We start from the raw sequence: 23349 nt of genomic DNA on the forward strand, positions 1-23349 counted from the left end.
CCGATGCTGATTTTCGGCTGCAACTATTTCCTTAGAACCCATCTTTCCTTGCTAATCCGCAGGTTTTCAGTTCCCAAGGCTTTGCTCCAGAATAAAGACCTTGTGTGGCTAAGTGCTCAGCCGTGCAGGACTGGTTCTCTGGGTTGCTATTTAGCAAGGGCTGTGAATGTGAGAATGTTTTGCCTCATTTCAAGCCCCCTTCAAATGCATGGGACTTGCCTGCCTGCGGGAAGATGGTCATGCAAAAATGGAATTCTGGAGTTCGTGGGTCTAACTATTGGGCAAGATCTGTGCACCAGTGATTTACACATAAGATTCTTAGAGGAATATAGAAGAGTGGATAGACTGCTCATCTACAGTGCCTGGTTCTGAAGATCAAACCTGGAACAGGATTGTCTGGTGCAAACACTTCATTGTCCATTCTGCTGAGTTGCTTCTTTGCTGCTGAACACCAATTCTCAAACATACTGATTGTTGATTTGGTGTTTAAACCTGCATTTTTAGCTGACTTGGGCTTGTTGGGGAAAGGCAAGGTGTAATAAATAAGAACTGGGTAGTGTTTTTGCAGAAAAGTTTTGCCTGAGACTTTGGGATGACACTGCCTGTCAGAGTGGACAGTACTGGCTAGACCAGTAGTCTGGTCTGGTCAAATGCTCAAGAAGAGAAGAGGAAATAGAGAGGGGTGTGTGTGTGTGTGTGTAATGGTTCTAGGGGTTGCTCGTGTGTAAGTTGTCGCCACTCCCGGCTAGGTTACCTGGGTGAACCCTTTCTGTCTGGACAGCCTCTCTCCCGTGGCTGCCTCAATCGCTGGCAGAATCCGTCAGTGGGCGTTTCTTGAACTTCTTCCAGCAAAGCTCTTCCAGTTCTTTGACGCCTAGTCTCCTCCTACTCTCCCTGCGCGGAAGTCTTCTGTGCAGGGAGGGTGTGGGCAGCGGAGGACCCTTGCTCTCCCCGCTGGTCTCCGGCGAGGAGTCCTGGAGCCCCCTCGCCGATTCCCCCTTCTGCCCCCCTTCTGCCCTCCACTGGTACTACGCTGATTTCCTTCCCCAGCAGATGGGCTGCCTCTCTCTCTACTGGGACCCTCTCCGGCATCCCTCTGGAGCCTTCCCTCCGCCTCTGGCTCCGATGGCAGTTCCCTGACAGTGTGTGTGTGTGTGTGTGAGAGAGAGAGAGAGAGAGAGAGAGAGAGAGAGAGAGAGAGAGAGAGAGATTTTAAATATGGGCCTGGGGATTAAATTTAGGCCCTTGGTCTGGGAAGGTTGATATTCACTGAAGCTACCTCTTAAAAAATACCATTGCTGCTTCCTTTCTTTCAAAGAGACTTTGTTTATTGCATCTATATACTGCCTTTCTGACAAGGCACCCAAAGTAGTTTACAGTTTTAAAATACCAAAACAAATGATGATACACCATGTAAAATTGACTCAGCGGACAAGCCAACTTGAGAAGGCCCTGATGTTAGCCTACCTTCTTCCTTCTCACAGGGCAGATGATATCTATAGGGGCAACAGTCTGTCTGCAGCTGGCCTTGTGGGGTGCAGAAACAGTCCAACTAGGATGTTGTCTCTACCTCCCTTCTTCAATCTCTTCTTCTTCCTCATTTTATCAGTTATCAATACCACCTACATACTATGGAGAAATTTTTAACTATAACTCTGGTATCGATCATGTCCGTGAGGGTCTTGAGGCAGGCTGTGGCCTAATCCTTGTTTTTCTCCTCATTCCTCCTCCACAGCCATCCGCCCAGAGGGAAAGAACAACCGCATGTTTGTCTTCTCTATCAGCATGGCTTCCATCACACGATGGTCCCTGGATGTAGCAGCTGACACACACGAAGACCTGTTGGACTGGGTGAAGAAGATCCGTGAAGCCGCCCAAACTGCTGATGCCAGGGTAAGATACGCGGCCTCTTAAAGTTTTGTAAGCCATAGATGCAAAAGTTAAGGAACTTGTTATGAAAGCTTTTGTGGTCACTGCATGAAATGTGAAAACAAAATTAAATATCTGGGTTCCTGAGTTATATAGGAATGCCCAAAGAGTAACAGACCAGAATGGAGATACCCCACTCATCATGTTTCGTATCCCTGCAAGTGGTTGGTTCCCTGCTGTCTTTGCCAGCTATATACATTCAAGTGATTGAGTGCAGTGGGGAGAGGTTTGCTGACTGTCTTGAAGATGTGCCTTTGTAGAAAAGCACACACTTTTCACAATATTCCACACACTTTTCAAACCACAGTGAAATCCACTTGTCCTGCTGTTCCTGTTTTCTGCTCGTTGAAAGTTGATTCTGTTAGCGTGTACCTGAGCCAGTGCTTCCGCCCATACAATTAATAAACCCTGTTATCTTTTATTCTTTGTCAGCTTTCGGAAGGCAAGATGATGGAGAGGAGGAAGAAGATAGCACTGGAGCTTTCTGAGCTGGTCATCTACTGTCGTCCTGTCCCCTTTGATGAAGAAAGTATGTGCAGATTCCATTAGGCAAATATTGCAAATCCTGTGCAGTGACCCATTGAGCAGCTAGAGCTGATTACTGGCATTAGTTCAGCCTTGCAATGTTTTAGTTGAAGCTTCTAAATCATTGCACCAATCTGGCAGGGTAGACTGGTAAAGCTCTCACTTGTAGGTATTTGAAAGGTGTTTGCCAACCATGACAAAAGCACACCAGTAGTTGCAATATAGTATTTCTTTTCTATATTGGTTCAAAACCTAATTTTTAATCATTGCAAATTGATTATCCTTGGATATACAGTATTTTTCTCTCTATAAGATGCACTTTTCCCCTCCTAAAAAGTAAGGGGAAATGTGTGTGCGCACTGATTCCTCTTGCTCTCCTGGCTTTAGGGATAGCCATGCAAAGCCTCTTGAGCGCAGTGGGAGTGCTCCTTCCACTGCGTTCAGGAGGCTTTGCGTTGCTTTCACTGAAGACAGGAGCGCTCTCCTGGCTTCAGGGATAGCCACGCAAAGCCTCTTCAGGGCAATAGGAAGAATGCTCCCCCTGCCCTGAAGAGGCTTGGCACAGCTATCCCAGAAGCCAGAACAGCAAGAGGGATCGCTGCTTTTGCTGCACAGCAATCCCTCTTGCTGGAGAGGTGCTGCGCAGCTTTCCCTCTCTGTGTAGTGCCTCTTCAGTGCTGAAGAGGCGCTGTGCAGAGAGGAAAAGCTGCACAACGCCCCTTCAGCAAAGCAGGAGGAGAAACGGAGCCCCTTCCATTTCTCCTCCCGCTTTGCTGGAGAGGCGCTGCACAGATAGGGAGAGAATATATTTTTACTTGTTCTCCTCTAAAACTAGGTGTGTCTTATGGTCGGGTGCATCTTATAGAGCGAAAAATACGGTACTATTCAGTCACGACTCTGGTTTATCTAATTCACAACTTGAACAATCCCACTGAAGAAAAAGTGGACATAGATTCTTATGGCTTAATTTTTTATGGATGTGAAAATTGGCTCTAGATTTCTGAAGTTGATTTATTTGTTTTTGTGTTTTTTTTAGAAATGACTAGAAATATGCATATCTATTTGTGGAACTGAAAAGTTCTTTCTCTCCCCACTGCTCTCTCTTCTCCTGTTAAATATTGCGGTGGGATCATTCTGACATAAGCTGCCCTATCATTGTCTGCCCTATTTCCTGTACAGAGATTGGCACAGACAGGGCTTGCTACAGAGACATGTCCTCCTTCCCTGAAACCAAGGCAGAGAAGTATGTCAACAAGATCAAAGGCAAGAAGTTTCTGCAATATAACCGGCTACAGCTTTCCCGCATCTATCCAAAGGGACAGCGCCTTGACTCCTCCAACTATGATCCTCTGCCTATGTGGATCTGTGGCAGCCAGTTGGTGGCACTCAACTTCCAGACACCAGGTGAGAGACCCTGTTCACTGGGCTGTTGCAGTTGTGTGATGGTTCCTCTCTGTGGTGACCATAGCTTAGGGCAAGGGTATACAACATGGTACCTGCCATATGTTGTTGGACTGCAAGGCCCATCGTTGACCATGTTGGCTGGGAGTTATGGTCCACAACAGCTGGACGGCACCAGGTTGGCTAGCTCAACTTAGGGCATGTCTACTTTGCAGGGAAAAGGATTTTGCTTCTGCATGGTCTGGTGTCCAACTGCTTGCATTGTTATACTACAACGGGCAAAAGCTTTTTGTGCTTATGATTGGGAGTTGGGCCATATTTTCTTCTTCATTTGAATGTTTACCTATAAAGCCTTAAATGGCTCAGGACCAAAATACCTCAAGGACCGCCTCTCTCCATATGAACCTACCCAGACCCTAAGATCATCATCTGAGGCCCTTCTTCATGTGCCTCCCCCACAAGTGGTCCGGAGGGTGGCAACACGAGAACGGGCCTTCTCTGCAATGGCTCCCTGTTTCTGAAATGCTCTCCTCAGTGAGGCTCGCCTGGTGCTTTCATTGCATATCTTAAGGCACCAGTCAAAAACGTTTCAACCAAGCGCTTGGCTGATACTCTGTGGCCTTTGAAATGTGTCTGGGAGAGGGGGGTTGTTGGTTTGTTTTTCTTCTATTCCTGTTTTATTATATATTTTGTCTTTTCATGTTGTATTTTTATGTCGTGAATCGCCCTGTGGTCTTTGGATGAAGGGAGGTGCACAAATCAAAAAAATAAATAATGTTAACATTTTTAAAAAAATAGGTTGTGCTGGGTTGGTACATATGTCAGAGTAGCTAGGATGCTGTCTCAGAACAAATTTATATAACCTTAAAACTGGGGGTAGCCAACATGGCAACCTCCAGATGTTGTTGGACTACAACTCCCATCATGCTGACCCAGATGGGAACTGTAGTCCAGTGAAGCCTGGATGAAACTGTTTTGAGAGCCAGTGTGGTGTAGTGGTTAAGAGTGGTGGACTCGTAATCTGGTGAACCAGGTTTGCTCCTCCGCTCCTCCACATGCAGCTGCTGGGTGACCTTGGGCCAGTCATACTTCTCTGAAGTCTCTCAGCCTCACCTCACAGAGTGGTTTTTTTTGGGGGGGGGGGAAGGGAAATGGAGATTGTTAGCCGCTTTGAGACTCCTTAGGGTAGTGATAAAGCAGGATATCAAATCCAAACTCCTCCTCCTCCTCCTCCTCCTCCTCTCTTCTTCTTCTTCTTCTTCTTCTTCTGGCTACCCTTGCTGCAAAATGTGGGAATGGGTTGAAGTCTGAAAGTAACCACAGTATTGCCTCATCATCAATTGTAACGAGCCCTTCAGTGGCGGCAGATACTTTACTGTGCCCTTCTAGCAGCATTACCAGTATGGTAAATTACCTTTACCTTCTAAAAGAAACTGCACCTGAGGTGTTCAGCGTTTTGTGAGCTGGCCAGTTAGCACTGACTTTCCTTAGGGGCCTCATTCGAACACAGGTGTTATGCCCTGAATTGTCCTTAATTGTACTGCATTGTACTGGAGCTGTTCCTCATCAAAGCCCCCTGTACTTTTGCAGATAAGCCAATGCAGATGAATCAGGCCCTGTTTATGTCTGGAGGCCGATGCGGCTTCATGCTGCAACCGGGCAACATGCGGGATGACATCTTTGATCCCTTTGACAAGAGCACTCTGCGGGGGGTGGAGCCGCTTTCCATTTCCATTGAGGTTGGTGTGTTATACTCTTCTCTGCATGCCTGCTATAACAAAGCCTTATTTTGACTTTGGTTTGTGTGGACATGTCCCTTCTCCTACAGCCCCAGGCTTCAGAATACTGCTACATTACATCATGAAGAGACATTGTTTGCATTTGTGTGTGTGTAATACATTTATTTCTTCACCTACTTGATCCTCTGGCCCTGCCCACCACCAGCATGGTGCCCTGAGAAAGTTGCCCACAAGGGAATGCAACTCTTGGGCTGAAATATTCCCCCCCCCCTTTTCATTTTTCATACAAATACCATGCACTGAAATGCCTCCTCCTTGAGAGGTCTGGAGGGTGGCAACATGAGAATGGGCCTTTTCTGCAGTGGCTCCCCACTTGCAGAATGCTCTCCCCAGGGATGTTCATCTGGTGCCTTCATTATACATCTTTAAGTGTCATGCAAAAACGTTCCTCTTCAACCAGGCCTTTGGCTGATTAATATTCTACGGCCCTTTCAACGTGTTTGTTTTGGTGGGGGCAGGGGTAATTGTTTTGATTTGTTTTTGTTTTAATTATTTTTTTGTGATTTTTATCCTGTATTTTATCTTGCAAAGCACCCTGAGATCATCGGATGAAGGGTGGTATTATTTAATAAATAATAACAGTAATTTTGTAAGCTAAGGCTCTTCTCTCCAAGCAAACAAATCACCAAATGTTGAGCCAGAGGTGCTTTTGTCTCAGCTGGAATAACAACGGACCATCTTACATCAGTGTACTGAGTAGCCCTCTAGAGATGGAACCAAATAGTCAATGCCACCCAGGCAAAAAATCAGCAGCGCAAATTGACTTGAAATAGATGACAAAAGGGAGCAGAGGCGCACCAGGACTGCACGGTGTGGGGGCGGAGGGGAATTCTATGGGGGCAGAAAAATGGCATGCAACCTTTTGCCACCCATAGGTGGCACCCTCCACTTGGAAACCTCATGTGTTCTGTATTTAGCTGGGGCTCAATGTAAAAGCATTGTTGTGACTCTGGCTTCATGATTTAAGTCAAGTGCAAAGCAGGGGAGCAAAGAGCAGTGTGATTTGTTTGTTGCTCCTGTCCTGGCACACACCACCAATTCTTGTCATTCTACTTTTATTTAGAATGAAAAGGGCATATGAGAGGCAGGACAAAAGATTTCTAAATCCTATCTAGGGTTGTTCATGCTGATTGGGATTCAGTCATGATCAACTAGCCACTGAAAGCATGGGACTAAGTTAGTTATGACTGACTTGTTCCAGCGGCTTCAGTGAGACTCGCAATGTAGTCCCTGTGCATGTTTGCTTGGAAGTAAGTCCAACTGTATCCGATGGGGCTTCCGCCCAGACATGTGTACATGGGATCAGGGCCAGTGACTTTAGACTCTTTCATAAGATATCAGATGGGCAAATGCCTGTAAAAGTTTTCCCTCCATTTCTGCATTTTTAATGCCATCAAGTCAGATCCTGTGTAGACTTCAGTTCTGTACCCACCATGTGACAAGAGTAAACCTCTTGTTTGTGCAACCTTAGCCTCCTGGGGATGGGATGAAACACTCGTCCCCAGCTCTTCAGTTTGCCCGTGCATCACTTTTGCACCACATGCACCTGTCAAATAGGTGTTGGCTCTCAACAGACTTACTATGTCTTGTTGGAGAAAGCTGTCCAGGGGCCACAACCAATTGTATTTAGTTTCAATGGTTGAAATGTTTTGTTTGTTTGTTTTGAAAATGTTGTCTGTGCTGGAGTTACCTCAATAGATCGAGGAATGGGCCTGTTGCTGCAGTGTGCATAGCCATTCCTCAAACCGTGCAAAGCAATGGCCTAATTTTGTCTTCCCTACCTGCCCTGCGTAGGTCCTCGGGGCACGACACCTTCCGAAAAATGGAAGAGGGATTGTTTGCCCCTTCGTAGAGGTTGAGGTGTCTGGAGCTGATTATGATAATGCAAAGCAGAAGACCGAGATGGTGGGTGAGTATCCGAACTACCCAAAATTCAGACGGGTTGCAAGGCATGACAGTGTTGTTTGTAAGTCCAAGCCAGAGCCAGATTTAGGTTTGAGGAGGCCCTAAGCTACTGAAGGTAATGGGGCCCTTTATATGTCCAGCTGTCCTTTGTCAACAACAAATTGTCACTGTTTTTTGTGATGAATATATGCTATATGGTAATTTATGGACCTAATAGGTATCTAAAGCTATTTGCACATGCAGAATGTAGGCACCCTATATATAGAAATGAGCAAACCAGTGATATTTTAGGGAGCAGGCTAGCAGACGGGGCCCATTACTTACATCATAGGAGCCTACACAGCACAAAACACTGTTTTTGTATGTGGGTTTTATTTTATTTGTTTTTTATCTTCTATTTTGGAAACGTACATCCAGGTTTTTTTTCCTTTAAATTTTTTGGGGGACCCCAAGAGAGTGGGGCCCTAAGCTATAGCTTGTTTAGCTTGTACGTAAATCTGGCACTGGTCCAAGCTAAGAAAAGGACCTCGAAATATTCACCGCTCCTGTCACTCCTGTAAACTGACTTCCTTCTCATCCCCAGACGTATATGTGTACTTTACATTAGGGGTCTCCTTCCTGTTGCCTCTTAATCTGGCCTCACGCTTTCAGCTCAATGTGTGAAGACAAGATTTTCAAAGATTTGCTGTAACACTAGCCAGTCCCAAGCTCACTGCGGCCTCTTTGAGGTGGCAAGAAGTGTTTCCTGTTCACTGAACCAGCTTCCTTCTCATCGCCAGAAGTATATGTGTACTCGGTGACCTGACATTTGGGGTTTCTTCCTGTTGCACGCCTTACCCTGTGCTGCTTTTTCTCATGTCTCAAAATCATTGTGTGAAGGTGAGGTTTTCTGAGCTTCGTTCTAGCACTGGCCAGTTCCAAACAGTCTGTGATGTGGCAAGGAGTGTTTCCTGCTCACTTGACATGCAAGAAATGCTAGGCAAAAGAGGGGGTGGAAACCACTCTGGTGCCAAGAGTGGAAGCTACAGTCCACTGCAGAAATGAGATCGTGTAGTAGCAGATTGCTTGATATGCATTAGATTACTGAGGTGGCTGGAAAAGAAATGGAGACATGGAGTTGATTGTACGAATTGGCCTAGTCATCAATAAGGAGCCGGTTTGTGCAGCCCTGGCAAGTTCTTGGAGCGCTTTGTCCTGTGTTAAGAAACACTTAAGGAGTCTCAGAGAATGCTGTGTCTCAGTAAGACAGGAAAGAGTCCAAGACCATCGTCTTAGGAGGGAAGTGGGGGAAATGGCAGGTGAACTGTGACAGTAACTGCAGCAATAAATGTGCCACACATGCATGTTTGTGGTAGCTGAAGTTTGAGAGCCCGTCTGATTGCATTGGATTTGGAGTTGAACAGCTTGGCCTCAGGTCCCTGCTCTGCCCTGAACCTGGTTGCATGGACTTGGGCAGATCTCAGTTTAGCCTCATTGTGGAAGGCAGTTAAAGTGGTGACAAATTTTGGACAGCTCTCTGAAAAAATAGCACCCTTTTCCACGTACCTGTCTATGATGTGCACCACCTGCTCTTCCTTGAAGATGGGTAACAACAGATCCCATTAAGCTGGTGCCACAAACACATGTGAACACTCCTCTTAGAGGCAGCACCCCCATTCCAGGCAAACAGGTTGGTGCTTGGTGCTGTGGAACAGCTGTGAGATTCTGGAAGATGGTTAATGAAGGATTAGGGATGCAGGAAGGTGAGCATTCCCATCAGGTACTTGCAAAGGTCACAGGGCTTTCATGGTTTCTTGAATGAAGACATATAAGAAAACAGTCACTCCCCTCTCCCGAATTGAAGGGTTGCTCTGGGACGAGGGAGCGTTCAGGATGAGGGTCTGCTCCACTGGGAGGACTGTTGCCCCCACTCCCCAGCAGCAACCCTTCAAGCCACACCCCATACAAAACCATGGAGAATACAGCTCCCCCCCCAAAACAACCCCTTCATTTTAAAATAGCCCCTTATGTAAAGCATTGGGCTGGTCTTCTACATGCTGTGAAGGGTGGCAGAGTGGAAGCAGCATCAAAGTGAGGTGGGCATTGTTAGAGGTGGGTTGTAGCTGTTTTTAATTTTCACCTGATTTGTACTGAGGGCAGGGTTCACTAACTTTAAACTGGGAAGGTTAATAAATGGATGTGAAGAACTGTGGCCCATTTAAAAGTGCTGCTGTGGAAGTTAATTTCCAGAGAGTAGTTCTGTAATCCGTTGTTGACAAAGGAGTTCTGCGACACCAGAGATTTAGCAGCTTACTGTGGATTAAGCTAAACGACTGTTATAAGTATTGAACTACTTTCTTTTTAAAATACCAGAAATGATAGACGTTGTATGTTTGTTTGTTTATTTAATATAGTGGACAATGGCCTGAATCCTGCCTGGGCTCATAAGTCGTTTCACTTCCATGTCAGTAACCCAGAGTTTGCCTTCTTACGGTTTGTTGTGTATGAAGAGGATATGTTCAGCGACCAGAACTTCTTAGCTCAGGCCACATTCCTGGTTAAAGGCCTGAAGACAGGTATGTGGTTGAAAGGTGTTTCCAATATCATTGGAAGCACATTTCTGCTGATAAGATTCATGGGAGCGTAGATGTTGTTGTGGAATCAGTGAAAAGTTGCTTTGTAATAAATTGCAAACGTCTGTTGTTAATTGGGTGAAAAAAGCAAGGCTGCAATCCTAACTACACTTAACTTGGGAGCAAATTGGGGAGTCACTCCCTGCAAAGCATAATCTGTAGCCAACATGTGTTTTTGGTTTGTTGATTGTGGTTTGACATAAAATAAGCCAGGGATGGTAGTTTGCTTACTTTGCGCCTAAGGCAGTGATGGCCAAACTTGGCCCTCCAGCTGTTTGGGGACTACAATTCCCATCATCCCTGACCACTGGTCCTGTTAGCTAGGGATGATGGCAGCTGTAGTTCCAAAACAGCTGGAGGGCCAAGTTTGGCCATCACTGGCCTAAGGAGTGAAAAGGCCCTTTTAGACACAATCATAGTAATGCAGTAACTTTGGTTTGCCATGATGTGTGAATGGGGCCCGTGAAACTATGTGACTACAGTTAGTTGGCTCCCATTGTAGCTCCTTTTGTTGTCTTTTAGGGTACCGAGCCGTGCCTTTGAAGAACAACTACAGTGAGGATCTGGAACTGGCTGCCTTGCTGGTGGAAATCGATATCACCCCTGGCAAAGTAAGTCTTATACTCTTTAACTATTGATAGAGCTGTGCAGCATCCTGCAAAAGACTCCCTAAGCTGAGGCTGAAAAAGTTGAATATGTGACAACTGTCTTGTCACGATTTTTTTAAAAAAACTTTTTTCTCTTTTTGATTCTGAAGCAGGAGAATGGAGAGATTAGCCCCTTTGGAGCTTCGGCCTTCCGAGACAGGTCATCAGATTCTCCAAGCCAGCAGACGGGAGGCAGAGCCAGAGAAGGCTCCTTTGAAGCCCGATATCAACAACCGTTTGAAGATTTCCGGATGTCACAGGAGCAGCTAGCAGACCACTTTGACAATCGAGACAGAAGGTGAGTTCAGTAGGGCTTAGGTGCTCTGGATATTCAAGGTAGACTCATGTCTCCTAGCCAGTCATTTGGGAACTGACCATTTATGGTGGTGAGCTTCAGTCCCTTCTACAGGGCCAGGTTGTCTTTACGTATAAGCAGCCTTTGTCTTGATGTATTATTTCCCATGGGAAGCTTAGACTTGCAACTGAGCCATGCATGCAGAAGGAAAAATGTTTTGCTTTTATAAGGTTGCCCTTGCAAAGGCCAGTAAGCATGCACCCAGATAGGAGAATTATCATTTTTCTTTGTTTTGGGAAGAGGGTTGATTCTGCTGGAATGCCAGCCTTCCCTGACAGGGAAAGCGAGCCCCCTCACTGCCTGCAATGCTGCCAGCATCCCAAATATTTGTGGCAGGGGGCTGCTGAGTTCTGCAAGGATATGTTGGGCAAGAGGAAATGTCATGCTTTCGACCACCTCCCTCACAAAAGCCACGAGCTGGCTAGTCCCATGGGAACAGGGAACATAGAGGTCTGCTCCCATTGCATGCCTCATGGGGATGGCACTACACATACTGAATGGAACTGCTGAATGGAACCCCTCTCATTCTCTGAATAGCCGTGATGCACTGTTCCCATGTGTGGCAGTGGGAGGGTGGGAACAATGGCCTAGGGCAGCAATTCTCAACCTGTGGGCCCCCAGATGTTGTTGGACTACAACTCCCATCATCCATAGTTAGCAAGGCCAGAGTTCAGGGATGATGGGAGTTGTAGTACAACAACATCTGGGGACCCACAGGTTGAGAACTGCTGGCCTACGGGGTCTCGTTCTGCATGCAAGAGATGTATCATTGAATGGGGAAGTTTTCAGTGGTTTCCCCTCAAGAGGGGAAAAAAAAAATCAGATTGCCAGGCAAAATATTCCCTGTGCAAAATTGCCATGGCAACAGCTCCTCATGAGAAACCATAGCATCAAAAAGTAAGAATCGAGCCTCAGAGACGGCAGGTGCTAGCTGCTAACAGCCAGTTCACATGTCGATCATTTCCCAGTCATAGAAGATGGTGTAAATTTATCTGATTATTATAGAGTAAATGCATGACTAAACTTTGGTACCCACCCAGCAACGTCCCATAAGGTTAGTTGGTGCCAGTGTGTTGTAGTGGACAATGTGTTTGGATGAGACCTGGGATTAAATCCTGGTGCACAAGATGGCCCTGACAGGTCAGATCCCTGCCTCCCCTGCTCACTTTCCTAACAAATGGTTGTAAAGATAAAAAGGAGGAAACCTTGAAGCTTCTTGGACAGGATGCAAAGGTGGATAAAACAAAAATGCCATTACATTTTCTCTCAAGAAAATCAGCACAGTGTCACTAGATACGTGGCTCTTGAAGAAATCCCTCAATGCACTTCCAAATGTAACTTGCATTTTTATAGTCTGCTGGAGAGCTGTATTGTTTTTCAACCCCTTTTCCCCTTCCCTGCAGGGTCCTGCGAAAGACACGGGTGAATGGGGACAACCGCCTCTAACCCAACCTTTGCCTGCTGTAAAGCACCCTCCAGTGCTTGTGATTCTCACGGATTGCTGTGAACTGGTTTCTATGGAAACGTCACTGCTTTGGCCTACTTTCAGGCAGCTTTTCGAGTTTCTCTTCCGAAGGGTGTTCAAGTGGAGAATTTTTTTTAAAAAAGAATCTACGAATCAATGGTTTCATTGTCTTGACCATGACAAAAACTCAACAGCAACAAAAGACCCTCTAAACCAAGCCGTAAACTTAGGTGTGCTGAACGTGTATGTCTTTGTCAGTACCTAAGGCTGGATGCAGTGGCCTCTCATCGACACCCTTCTTCCCCAAGACTGTAGTTTATAGAGAGGATAATGCCCTCAGAGCTGTCCAGCAGAGCCTACAGGACCTGGATCTATCTATCATATTATTATTATAGTTATTAAACTCCTTAATCACAGCTTGTGCACAGAATGTGAGGTGATTTCCATGGCAGAAGGAAGTAGGAGCGTTTCTCGTGGTAGTCAAGCACAATCCTGGTGGGACCTACCAGGCCCGGCCTCCGTGGCCATCTCAAGCTATGCAAGGCCCTTGAGTCTGTCTTTTCCCAAACAAAATGTTACTAAAAGTGGATCATGTATTGCATTAGCTACAGTTTTAGGCACACAAAGTGGCCACCTATATAATCTTCCTTTGGGTGACCAGTTCATTGAAAAGTGTGAGGCAGAATCACATGAAGACTACATTCTACTGTTTAAAAGTGACTGAGATATAAAGGGTTGAGGAGGGGAGGGGAAACCTGAGCCAAAGGCAGCTCTGCAGGAGTTAGAGCTCTTGCCACTGAAAGAAACTTTTTAAAATTTGCTTCCCGTTCTGTTGAATTTTAGCCATCACTAATGGGGCAGGTATGTGCAGCAGAAGCTATGGGCTCTTGCGCCTGGTCTCCCTGAAGAGAGGCACTGTGACTGTGGCCAAAGTTTCCAGGCCAGGAAAACTACAAAAGGCAATGTTCACTTGCTCTGTGACTTCACTGTTGTACCTCCTTATGGGGCAGGGCGGTGGGGCAGGGGGAGACTTCTGCATATTGTCAAACCATCTCCCCCTTTCTGAGGCAGCCGCTACCAGTGTCCATGGACTCAGGCCACAGGAATTAGGCCATCTTCTTCCTGCTGTGGTTGAGCAGGTGGGGGCAACTTTAACCAGTCATTCCATGTTGATGTGGCAGCAGTGATAGTTGCGCTGCTGTGCTTTACTAGAGAAGCTATACCACCCTTCCAACAGAACTGAGTTGTTTTTATTTGGGCTTCCCAGACAGGAGCGGGAGGCAAACATGCTCCAGTCTCCAAAGGCAAGTTCCATTTTCTGTGGCAGTATTTTACTATATATTGTTTGACTCTCTTATGAGGAGCAGAGTCCTGCCTGACTCCTCCTGTCCTATGGATTCTGATCAGCTGGCTGTTGGCTGGGACGGATCAGACTGCACAATAAAAAAATCCTCAAGTAACTTTATTTCAGTCTTTCCTTGTGTTTTTGTTTGGTGGAAGCCCCAAAGCCCTGCCTTTGGAATACTTCACTGAGATGAAGAACTGTTTTCACATGTGAAAAATTTCTAGCCTGGACAACCCTTCCCACTAATTGGGTGATGCTCAAGATCCCAAGTGTTTCAAGGAAATTCAATTGCAAGGAAGCTTGCTTAAAAAATGGAACAGAAGAAGAGCCTGCTGGATCAGGGCAATGCCCCACCTAGGCCAGCATCCTGCTCTCACAGATGCCTGTGGGAAACCAGCAAGCAGGATTCGACCACAAGAGCATTCTTGCCTCTGGTGTTTCCAGCCACTGGAACTGCACACAGAACCACAATGGTGGCTTACTGTAGTTGCCTGCTTATAAGAAAGTGGATGGAGCAATGGACTGTCACCAGTGCAGGTGTGCAAATAAGCCAAATTGTTCAAAAAGCAGCAGCTTATATTGAAATTTAGGGCAGTTGTATGGAACTATACAGCAGGGTAGTGAGTTATTTAAATGTCAATACACCTGTTGGGGGCAGAATCATTTTCTCATCTCGTAACCAGAGTTTGGAACTTTGCACTCGCCAAATCACACTCCAAATCCAGCCACAACATAGTGACAATTTTATGGAAGGCGCCACTGTGGCTGTAGTGTTACTAGACTGTCATACTAGGTCCACGGAGACTCAGATTCAAGTGCACACCCAACATATAATTCACGGGATGACCTTGGGACCTACCTCACAGGGCTGTTGGTGAGGGTAAACTGGAGGGTGAGGCCCATGTACACTGGAGCTCCTCAAAGGTGGTATATAATGAAATAGACAAATTCAGAGAAAATCAGCACAATGAAACAGGAATCGCTTCTCTTGTCTACCCCTTCCCCTCCCACCAAGATCGACAAGCTACAAATGTGCTTTTCCCCCTTGTCGTTTATTAGGAACAACCAAAAAGGTCTCATATCACCAAACTGTACAAGCAAGCTCTTCCCACCCTCATAGCCACATGTACAAAATGAAGGGAAACTTGCAGTTCACTTCGCAGAAGTGGCGTCATTGCTGAAAAGGAGCGAGTACCATCATACCAGGAGCCAGTTCCCTCTGGCCAAAGGAGAACTGGCATTCACCCGCACCAACACCTTCAGCTTTTTCCTCTTCAAAAAGTTTTACCAAAAGTACAAAAAGAATCCAATTTTTCTTCACGTAGTTTGTAAGTTAGCCCCACCCCCCTCTTTCCCCCATACGAAAGCAGACCACCACCCATCCGAAGCTTGGTGCTGAGGGCCCCTTTTCAGCTACATTACAGCAACCTTGTGGATAAACCAAATTTCTATGGTGCATTAGAAGGTGCAATTTACAACAGTTTTCCATCAGCTTTGAAAGTCAGTAAGTGTTGCGGTCTGCTTTATGAGATAATTTCACCGAAGTTGAAGAAAAATGGATGATAATAATAAGTTATTACCCCACCCATCTGACTGGGTATCCATAGCAAAAACATCCTAAAGATAGAAACTACCCAGGAACATCTGCAAATGTTCTTACTCATTTGTTCCAGGCATTCAGGTTACCTGCTAGGATTTTTCCATAATAAGAAAAGCACGGTAGGGATAAAACCAACAGGTGGGGAAAGGAAGGAGCTCTAATTCAGTAAGAGCAACAATTCTTGCTCTGGCACAGATTGCTGAGAGGTCTTTTTCACTTGAGAGAACCCCACTGTATGCATGCCCTTATAGTAACTTTCATTTTTAAAATAAAACGTATCCTTCATCAACATGATCCAGACATCATCTGTCATTATCAGAAGACCTGGAAATGAGAAACGGGCGAAATGGCATCAAGTAAAAGTAGGAGCCCTAAATTTTTATGGATTTTCCTCTACACACACACACCCATCCAGTAGGCCAGCTGCCATTCGCCTCTTTCCAATTTGCTTTACAGATTCAGAGGCACCCAGCCAGTGTGGCCAATGGGCAGGGATGATGGGTGTTGCAGTCCAATGGCAGCTGGAGGGGCACAGGTTGAGAAAATTGAGAGCAAACTATGGAGAGGCTCTGTGGGGGGGGGATGCATTCTCCATATTGTGCATGCCAGTTCAAACATTAGGTTTCTGAGACAAGCGAAACAATGCTTATACACTAGGGCTGAGCGATATCTGGTTTTCATCTACACATCACAATATACAAATATATCATGATGTCTGAAATAAGGTTGCAGTTACAGTTGTAGAGGCATAGGCTGGCTTCATGATTTTTCCTGCATTGTGATATTTGCTGGTGCCTGCTCTTGTGATTCGCTGCCTTCTGCATGAGGCAGCGCTCTCTCTCTCTCTCTCTCTCTCTCTCTCTCTCTCTCTCACACACACACACACACACACACACACACACACACAAAATTCACAATATGTTGCCATGTCAAAAATTATGAAACATATCACAATATGGTCTTCAAACTGGTTTTGGATGATCTATTGATCTACCGCCCAGCCCTTTTATACACACTGAATTATTAACACATGAATCCAGTTCTGACAGGCTTGTGCATTTTCAAAGCTGGTTTCAGGGTTGGGGTTTCATTAGGTCTATAAGGGAGCCATTCATTTACTGCTAGTTAATGGAAGAGATGCACTGACAGTATGTTTACATCATTCCTTGACCTAGAAGCTTTCCTGCTAGCCCCATAGAGAGAGAAAGTTGCACAAAGGAAGCTGCCTTATACCTCATCAGGTAGATTTCCTCATCTGGCTCAGTTTGGTCTATTCTCATCAGTGGCAGCTCTCCAAGGTCTTTGACAGCACCTGCTGCATATCTGAGATTGCAAGGGTTGAATCTTGGACCATCTGAAGACAAAGCATACACTCTACCAATGAGCTGTGGGTCTTCTCATACATACAGATCTCATTCAGTTCAACAGAGGGCGCATAGGAGAAATTCCTAGCAGCTCACAAGGGCTTGCCTCTTTGCAAAGAGACTAAACAAGCCGCCTTCACAAGCAGAGCTCATTCTACTGGTGAGCCTCACGCACACCAGCCCATTATTAAGAATTTTACAGTGTGCTATTCCCATTCCAAAGGGTGGTTCAACTGGCTTTCAGTTTTAAAAACAACAACTAGCAGAAGTTTCACTAGGAACCAGGAACAGATGAAATTAAGATTTCAAGTATGACTAATAAATACCACATGAAGAGACACTGTGTGCTTGCAGCTGAACACACTCCAATCCCTTCCCTTGATCTAAAAACATTTTGCATTCTGGTTCAGAATGCTTTGCATCTCCACATTTCATCTGTCATGTGCCTATTTTGTATAAATGGAGGGGGGAGGAGATTTTTTTTTAAAGGTTTCAATTATGAACAATGGTTTCTAAGACCTTGTGTATGTATGATCTTGCCTGGCACCATTTCCAAACTCTGAAACCGTCAATGATGGCACTAGCTGCAATGCTATGCCATCATTATGTCAAGATTTATTTGATGAGATGGCCATATGGAGTGTCATTGTCAAGTCAAAGCATCTACTGAGCACCTCCTAATCTCACATCTTGAGCAATGCCGAGAGTGCCAGTCAACAAGTTATTGTTTATGCAAAAGCTGCACCACTAGTATTGATCCTGATTTCACTAAGCCAATACAGATGCCAAGTTTGTGTTAATATGGTGGTGTGGCTCTGTTCAACTCAAAGCTAGTGTGGGGTAGTGAACACCCCATTGAACTGGGGCTGGGGAGGCTTGGGTTCAAATTCCTGCCCAAGAGGTGACCTGGAATGAGCAAACAATGCCAAGCCTGAATGGGGAACAAGTGGCCATCTAGATGCTGTTGGACTTCAGTGCCCATCAGCCCGTGCCAATGGTCAAGGGTGATGGGAGTTGTAGTGCAGCAACATCTGGAGAGATATTAGTTCCCCATGCCTGCCTTACAAGGTGGTTGTGACGGGAGGGGAGACACACATGCACACGGACTAACTCGACAGGGGAGGAAGAGTAAACGTAAGGTCATAATGCAAGTTCAAAAATAAGCCAATGAGCCAAAATAAATTAATGTAATTATGTTTGCAAAGTTGACTGACGGGCTTGAGTACTTTGGTTCCTACCCAAGTACTTTGCCTCCTGCGCTTGTGAAACGTGGGGGCAGGAGCAGAATGCAATGTGAAGCAGATAAATGCTTTCAGAAATTGAAACACATAAATAAAACATCCTCAGTGCACCAAGAAACCCAGCTCCTAAGTGCCTTGCCTAACTGCCCAGCATGTAACAGTGTCTACCACTAGCTAAGCAGCCACATTTCTAACCAAAGTGCTCCAATATCCTTAGGAGAGGTGTGAGGATAACTTTTTTCCACTGTAAATTCTACAATGGTACTTAATTTTCTAGCTACAACTGAGACTGATTCATGTAGATAAATCAGTGTAAAAAAGACTTGTTTTACCACCAAACGTCCAATCTCTGTCAAAATTAGCTTTTGTATTGTGGGGTGAAGTAGAGACCTACAACTCATTCTCCAGACAAAGACTCACAAAAATGACAAGCCTCTTTGAATTAGGTAGCTGTTTTATACTGAGTCAGACCACTGATTCATCTAAGCAGCTCTCCAGGGTCCCTTCGGTATGCAAAGCCTCTTCCAAATTTTCTACGTAGTTCAAGAGTTGGAACTTCTTACTAGAAAACCTGTGCAAAATTGTGGCGATGCTTCTTGTGACATGAAACACAGCTGTGAAACCACTGGGGAGATCAACTAAAACTCTACGGCTTTGCTAGAGAGAGGAAGCAAAAAAGGATGCATTAGCTCATAGCATCCTCTCTTTGGATTTAGTCCTGTCTTGCAAACTCAAATTAAGGTATTGAATATGGCTTTAAATTGGGTACAGGTCAGCAAATCAAGTCCCAATTATGCTCCTCTGTCCACATTTGCTCTGGAGAGAGGGAGTTGTGTGCCCCCATTGGAATCCACATTCCCAAAGCTAGTCAGTCGTTGGATCAGACACCAATGTGGTAGGAACCACCATGAACTGTGCATTCAACTGATCCATGCTATATGACTGCACTGCAGACTGGTACAGCCACAGGGCTAGTGCCTGCAATGTTTTAGGAGTGTTGTTGGTGTGTGACTGTTGCATACACCAGGGATGCTCTGCCACAGTTCCAGCCTAAATGATAATCAATTTAAATTAAATACCTACTTAGTTACAAGCTAACGCAGAGTCCACTGAAGTTGCAGGTCTGCAAACCACAAACCTGAACTCAAGGCTTGCAAACCAAGTACATCATAGAAATGTCTGATCTGCTATTAAACTTGGCTACTCTAATCGTACACCCAGTTACGTGGAACTGGGTCTCTCTGACATCCTGCTTTCTGAGTAAGGATGTTGAACATCACAGCCTTAGGAATCCCTTCACCCTGCCATCCTTAGGTAGACCTCAAGACACCCACTTCAAATTTGATGCCAAGTCCTTTTAACTGCACACAAAACTACTTTTCCCTCTTAAGAGCAGAGTGAGATTTCCAATTACACAGCAATCTGTACATTTTTAATATTGATGCTATGCATAAGATAACTGCAAATATGTACTGTATATGTGCATACTTAAAACAAACCTGTATATATGTAGACATAGAAAAGCAAGGATATAGAACGCCAAGAACTGTTCCTGTGCCACTCCCATTGAAGTGAATGAGGTTGCTCTTTCATTTGAGAGCTTTGGCTTCATTCCCATTCACTCCTATAGCAGTGGCCTACAGTCTCCTTTGAAGACTGTACCCCAAGACAATTACCCACATTTCTTCTCTGAAGGCATTGCAGTAAAAGGAAGCTACAATTTTTTAGTCAAAGCTCATTGCACAAACTTTCCCTGGATCCAGGCCCTTTGTTTCTAAAGTAAACCATAAACAGGCCTGGCCATGCCATCAGTAGGTTCTAGCAGCTATCCCACACTGTTTCTCAAAAGAGCTATGGAAGTGCTAATAAGGCTTCTCTCGTGTGAAAGCAGAAAGAAACTCCAGTAAGTCTATCTACGTCTTAAGAGTAGGTTCCTGTGTTTGAAGCTCTAACATTGCAAGCTAGCTGGGCTCCTTTTCCTACTTGAGCATGAAGAGCAGAAGCTGAACTCACAAGACCTCTTTCATGGAAATATCTTTGAGCCATAGATGGCCTTCAGGTATGATACTGAAGGGGAGAGCCATGAGTCCCCACTTTGGACCTTACAGCAGAAGCAGAAAGATGAGGCCTTTTCTTTTAATATGTGGAGTCCTGCTTAATATAAGCGGAGCTTGCGAGCCTGCACATCCCACCCCCCCCTTCTGTGCTAAAGTATCTCCTATTGTGTGCAAAAATATTTTGTATGGCGAAGGGTAGAACTGGGGCGGGCTGGGGGGGAGTTGTAGAATCAGGTTGGAAGGCGTGGTTTTCACAGAAACATGATACAAAGGGAAAGGGTTAAGAGGACACCATCCCCCTCCTCACATGATGAGCTGTCACTTCAAATTGTAGCATCAGTGGTTGCGTTGTGAAAAAGATCCAAACTAAGAATCCAAGAACTCCACGCAATGTGTGCATTTCCACCTTCAGATTCGCACACAGATGAATTCTGAGACTGAAAAATACCATGTTGTGCTTTAGGGGGCTTGGACAAAACATACAAACTTGTGATTTAAAGGCTCAAGATACAGTCATGCTTTTTGGGAAAGAATTCATGAGGACACAATAGCCACAAGCTAACAAAGTTCAGGTGGAACGAAGTATCACACAAAGACAACCTTTCTGAACCAGAGACTTGAGATATACTCAGTACAGCAGCCTTCAATCAACACAGTGCCCCTCTAGATGTTCTGAGAGGACAATTCCGCTGATCCCTGCCCATCTGGAGCAGACAGTAGTCCAAAACATCTGGGGGCACTAGGTTGGGGATGGCTGCAACATAGGTGCAGTAAGAGAGCTGGGATTGGATCCAGTGCTACCTCTGGAGAAGATGGTTCTAAGGAAGAGAAAACTTCCCTATAACCACTCAGTATAACAGTTACTTAGTGCCACCAAACTGACTCACTTAAATATACGTTTTCAGCCACTACAAATAAACTCCAGCACATTAAATTATAATTTTCCCATACTATTAAAATAATTAAATAAAATACTTAAAAAACAACAAGAGGCCAAGATTTGGGTAGGTAGGGGGAGAAGCATACCTACTATAACCATGTAAGATTAATTGTGCAATTAAGATAGCGCAAAGCTGCTTGACCCAAAAAAAAGGGGGGGGGGAGCAGCAGCTCATAAATGGCTAGGAAGTCTGGGAGAAATGGCAAAAGTTTCCAACAGATCATCCCTCTGAAATAAGGTATGGGATAAAACACAATTCTGGTCCAAACACAGAGGTAGGGTAGGGGTATGCAAAATGTGATGATTGCCTGGCCACCTCCCCCCTTATAGTCTTCTTAATAAAAAAAAACTAAATTCGCTTACTTTAAACAAGGGATCTGGATTAAGATGTGTTTTAAAAGTGCATTGATTCATATACTTGCAGATTAATTCAAGTAATAGATTCTGCTGCAGAAAAGTCTCACATTGTTTGTCATTAAAAGATGAATGAATGGCAGATGCCAGAGTTTGGGGTCATCGTTGTCGTCCGACCCACCCCCCTCCCCAGATTTCCACCCTACTAGCATGCATCAAATGCCCAATTAGAATGGCTGTAATTTGCCATATTCTTATTATCCTGGTTTTGTGCACAAAAACTAGGAATACCATTCATCAGAGCTGTCCCTAAAACATACACACATGATTAGCAGCACAACCCTATGTCAACTCAGAAGTTCCATAGAGTTCAATGGGACTTGCTCCCTGGTGAGTGGGTGCCAGTTGCAGCTTTTATTTCCATACCTAGAGATTCAATGGTGAAAGGATGTCTGTCTCTCTCTTTCTGTATATGCAATGATTCAGCCTTCAGAGAACAAACACTGAAAGATTATGAATGTATTATGCCAATGATAGTCCAGTTCTATGAAACAATAACGTTTAACACAATGCCCCAGATTCATGATCCTGTTTGCAGGCCACTCGGTAATATAAGAAAAACCGATAGGAAGTTTGAAAGAAATTGTCCACTGGAAAACAAAAACAGAGAATCTATTTGAGAGAGAGGAAATTTTTGCCACTGTGGCAGTTCTGCTCCTATGCTCGATGAGGCAGCAGACTGCTAGACTAAAACTAAACATACAAAAATGAGCCCCTTCCCACACACAAAAATAAGGTCTTCTTGAGTAATCGGTTCCCTCTTGCTTAACTCCCCAATGTGCTTTACAAAAGTATGATCTTGGCATTATGGCAGTGTTTCCTCAGGACCTTCAGAGATTCAGAATGAGGCCCACAGCTGCTGAGTCTTCTCAAAGTTAGCAGCAGATCTTTCGGAGGAGGCAGGGCTGGTTCACTCCATTTCTGAAAACAACACACAGGCGTGTCACAATGCACTCTACAATACTGAAAGAATAAGCAGGCAGAAAGGTCAAGAGTGAGTTTGTGGAGTGGAGGGGACGGACCCACAAAGTCATTATGACCTCAGCTATTTTGAGAAGGAAGTGTTCGTTTGTTTTTTGAGAACTGCTTTAGAATGCCTGCCCAATGCTACCAGTCTGTGTGCTTAAGAAGTTGCTCTTTGCCTGCCTATCTTCTGACCTTATCTGTATTATGTAGCTCCCTTTCATTTCCCCTCCTCTAACTTTTCTATCTGTAACTGACCAGAATTCCCCTCTCCTGAATGATGCATTCTTAAAACACAGGAAGCTGAGTTGGGCCACTGGACCATCTAGCTCAGTGGTTCTCAACCTGTGGGTCTCCAGATGTTGTTGGACTACAATTCCCATCATCCCTGAGCTCTGGCCTTGCTAGCTAGGGGTGATGGGAGTTGCAGTTCAACAACATCTGTGGGGACCCACAGGTTGAAAAAGGCTGATCTAGCTCAATACTGTCTTAACTCACTGGCAGCAGCTCTCCAGGGTTTCAGACAGGAGTCTCTCCACAGCCCTACCTGGAGATGACAGGAGTTGACCCTGATGCCTTCCACTCTACCACTGGGCTATGGCCCCTTTACCCTTTTGGAACATAGGAATCTGCCCTATGACAGACAGTCTGAATGATTTTCGCCCTGTGGCGCTGACACCCATTATAATGAAATGTTTCGAAAAACTGGTGAGGAAGCGCATCTTATCTTGTCTGCCAGTGGGACTAGACCCTTACCAGTTTGCGTACAAGGCAAAGAGATCCACAG

General features: G+C 45.1%; 2 protein-coding genes across 5 annotated transcripts in view; one reads left to right on the top strand and one right to left on the bottom strand.

Annotated features, from left to right (window-relative positions):
* The window catches only part of PLCG1 (phospholipase C gamma 1), an 88710-nt gene extending 74607 nt beyond the window's left edge, over positions 1-14103 (top strand). For both annotated transcript variants that reach the window (XM_083618368.1, XM_083618369.1), the window contains exons 24-32: positions 1736-1893; positions 2362-2458; positions 3634-3858; positions 5446-5594; positions 7449-7563; positions 9953-10114; positions 10694-10782; positions 10929-11116; positions 12577-14103. In XM_083618368.1, the coding sequence (XP_083474494.1) occupies positions 1736-1893; positions 2362-2458; positions 3634-3858; positions 5446-5594; positions 7449-7563; positions 9953-10114; positions 10694-10782; positions 10929-11116; positions 12577-12619 (1226 nt within the window). In that variant the 3' untranslated portion in view covers positions 12620-14103. The remainder of the gene's footprint in view (positions 1-1735; positions 1894-2361; positions 2459-3633; positions 3859-5445; positions 5595-7448; positions 7564-9952; positions 10115-10693; positions 10783-10928; positions 11117-12576) is intronic.
* A 913-nt stretch (positions 14104-15016) lies between these two features.
* ZHX3 (zinc fingers and homeoboxes 3) overlaps positions 15017-23349 on the bottom strand; it is a 49330-nt gene continuing 40997 nt past the window's right edge. For all 3 annotated transcript variants that reach the window (XM_083618488.1, XM_083618489.1, XM_083618490.1), the window contains exon 4: positions 15017-22520. In XM_083618488.1, coding sequence (XP_083474614.1) covers positions 22510-22520 — 11 coding nt within the window. In that variant the 3' untranslated portion in view covers positions 15017-22509. The remainder of the gene's footprint in view (positions 22521-23349) is intronic.

Source organism: Podarcis filfolensis (genome assembly GCF_964270895.1).
Source record: "Podarcis filfolensis genome assembly, chromosome: 6".
Lineage (NCBI taxonomy): Eukaryota > Metazoa > Chordata > Lepidosauria > Squamata > Lacertidae > Podarcis > Podarcis filfolensis.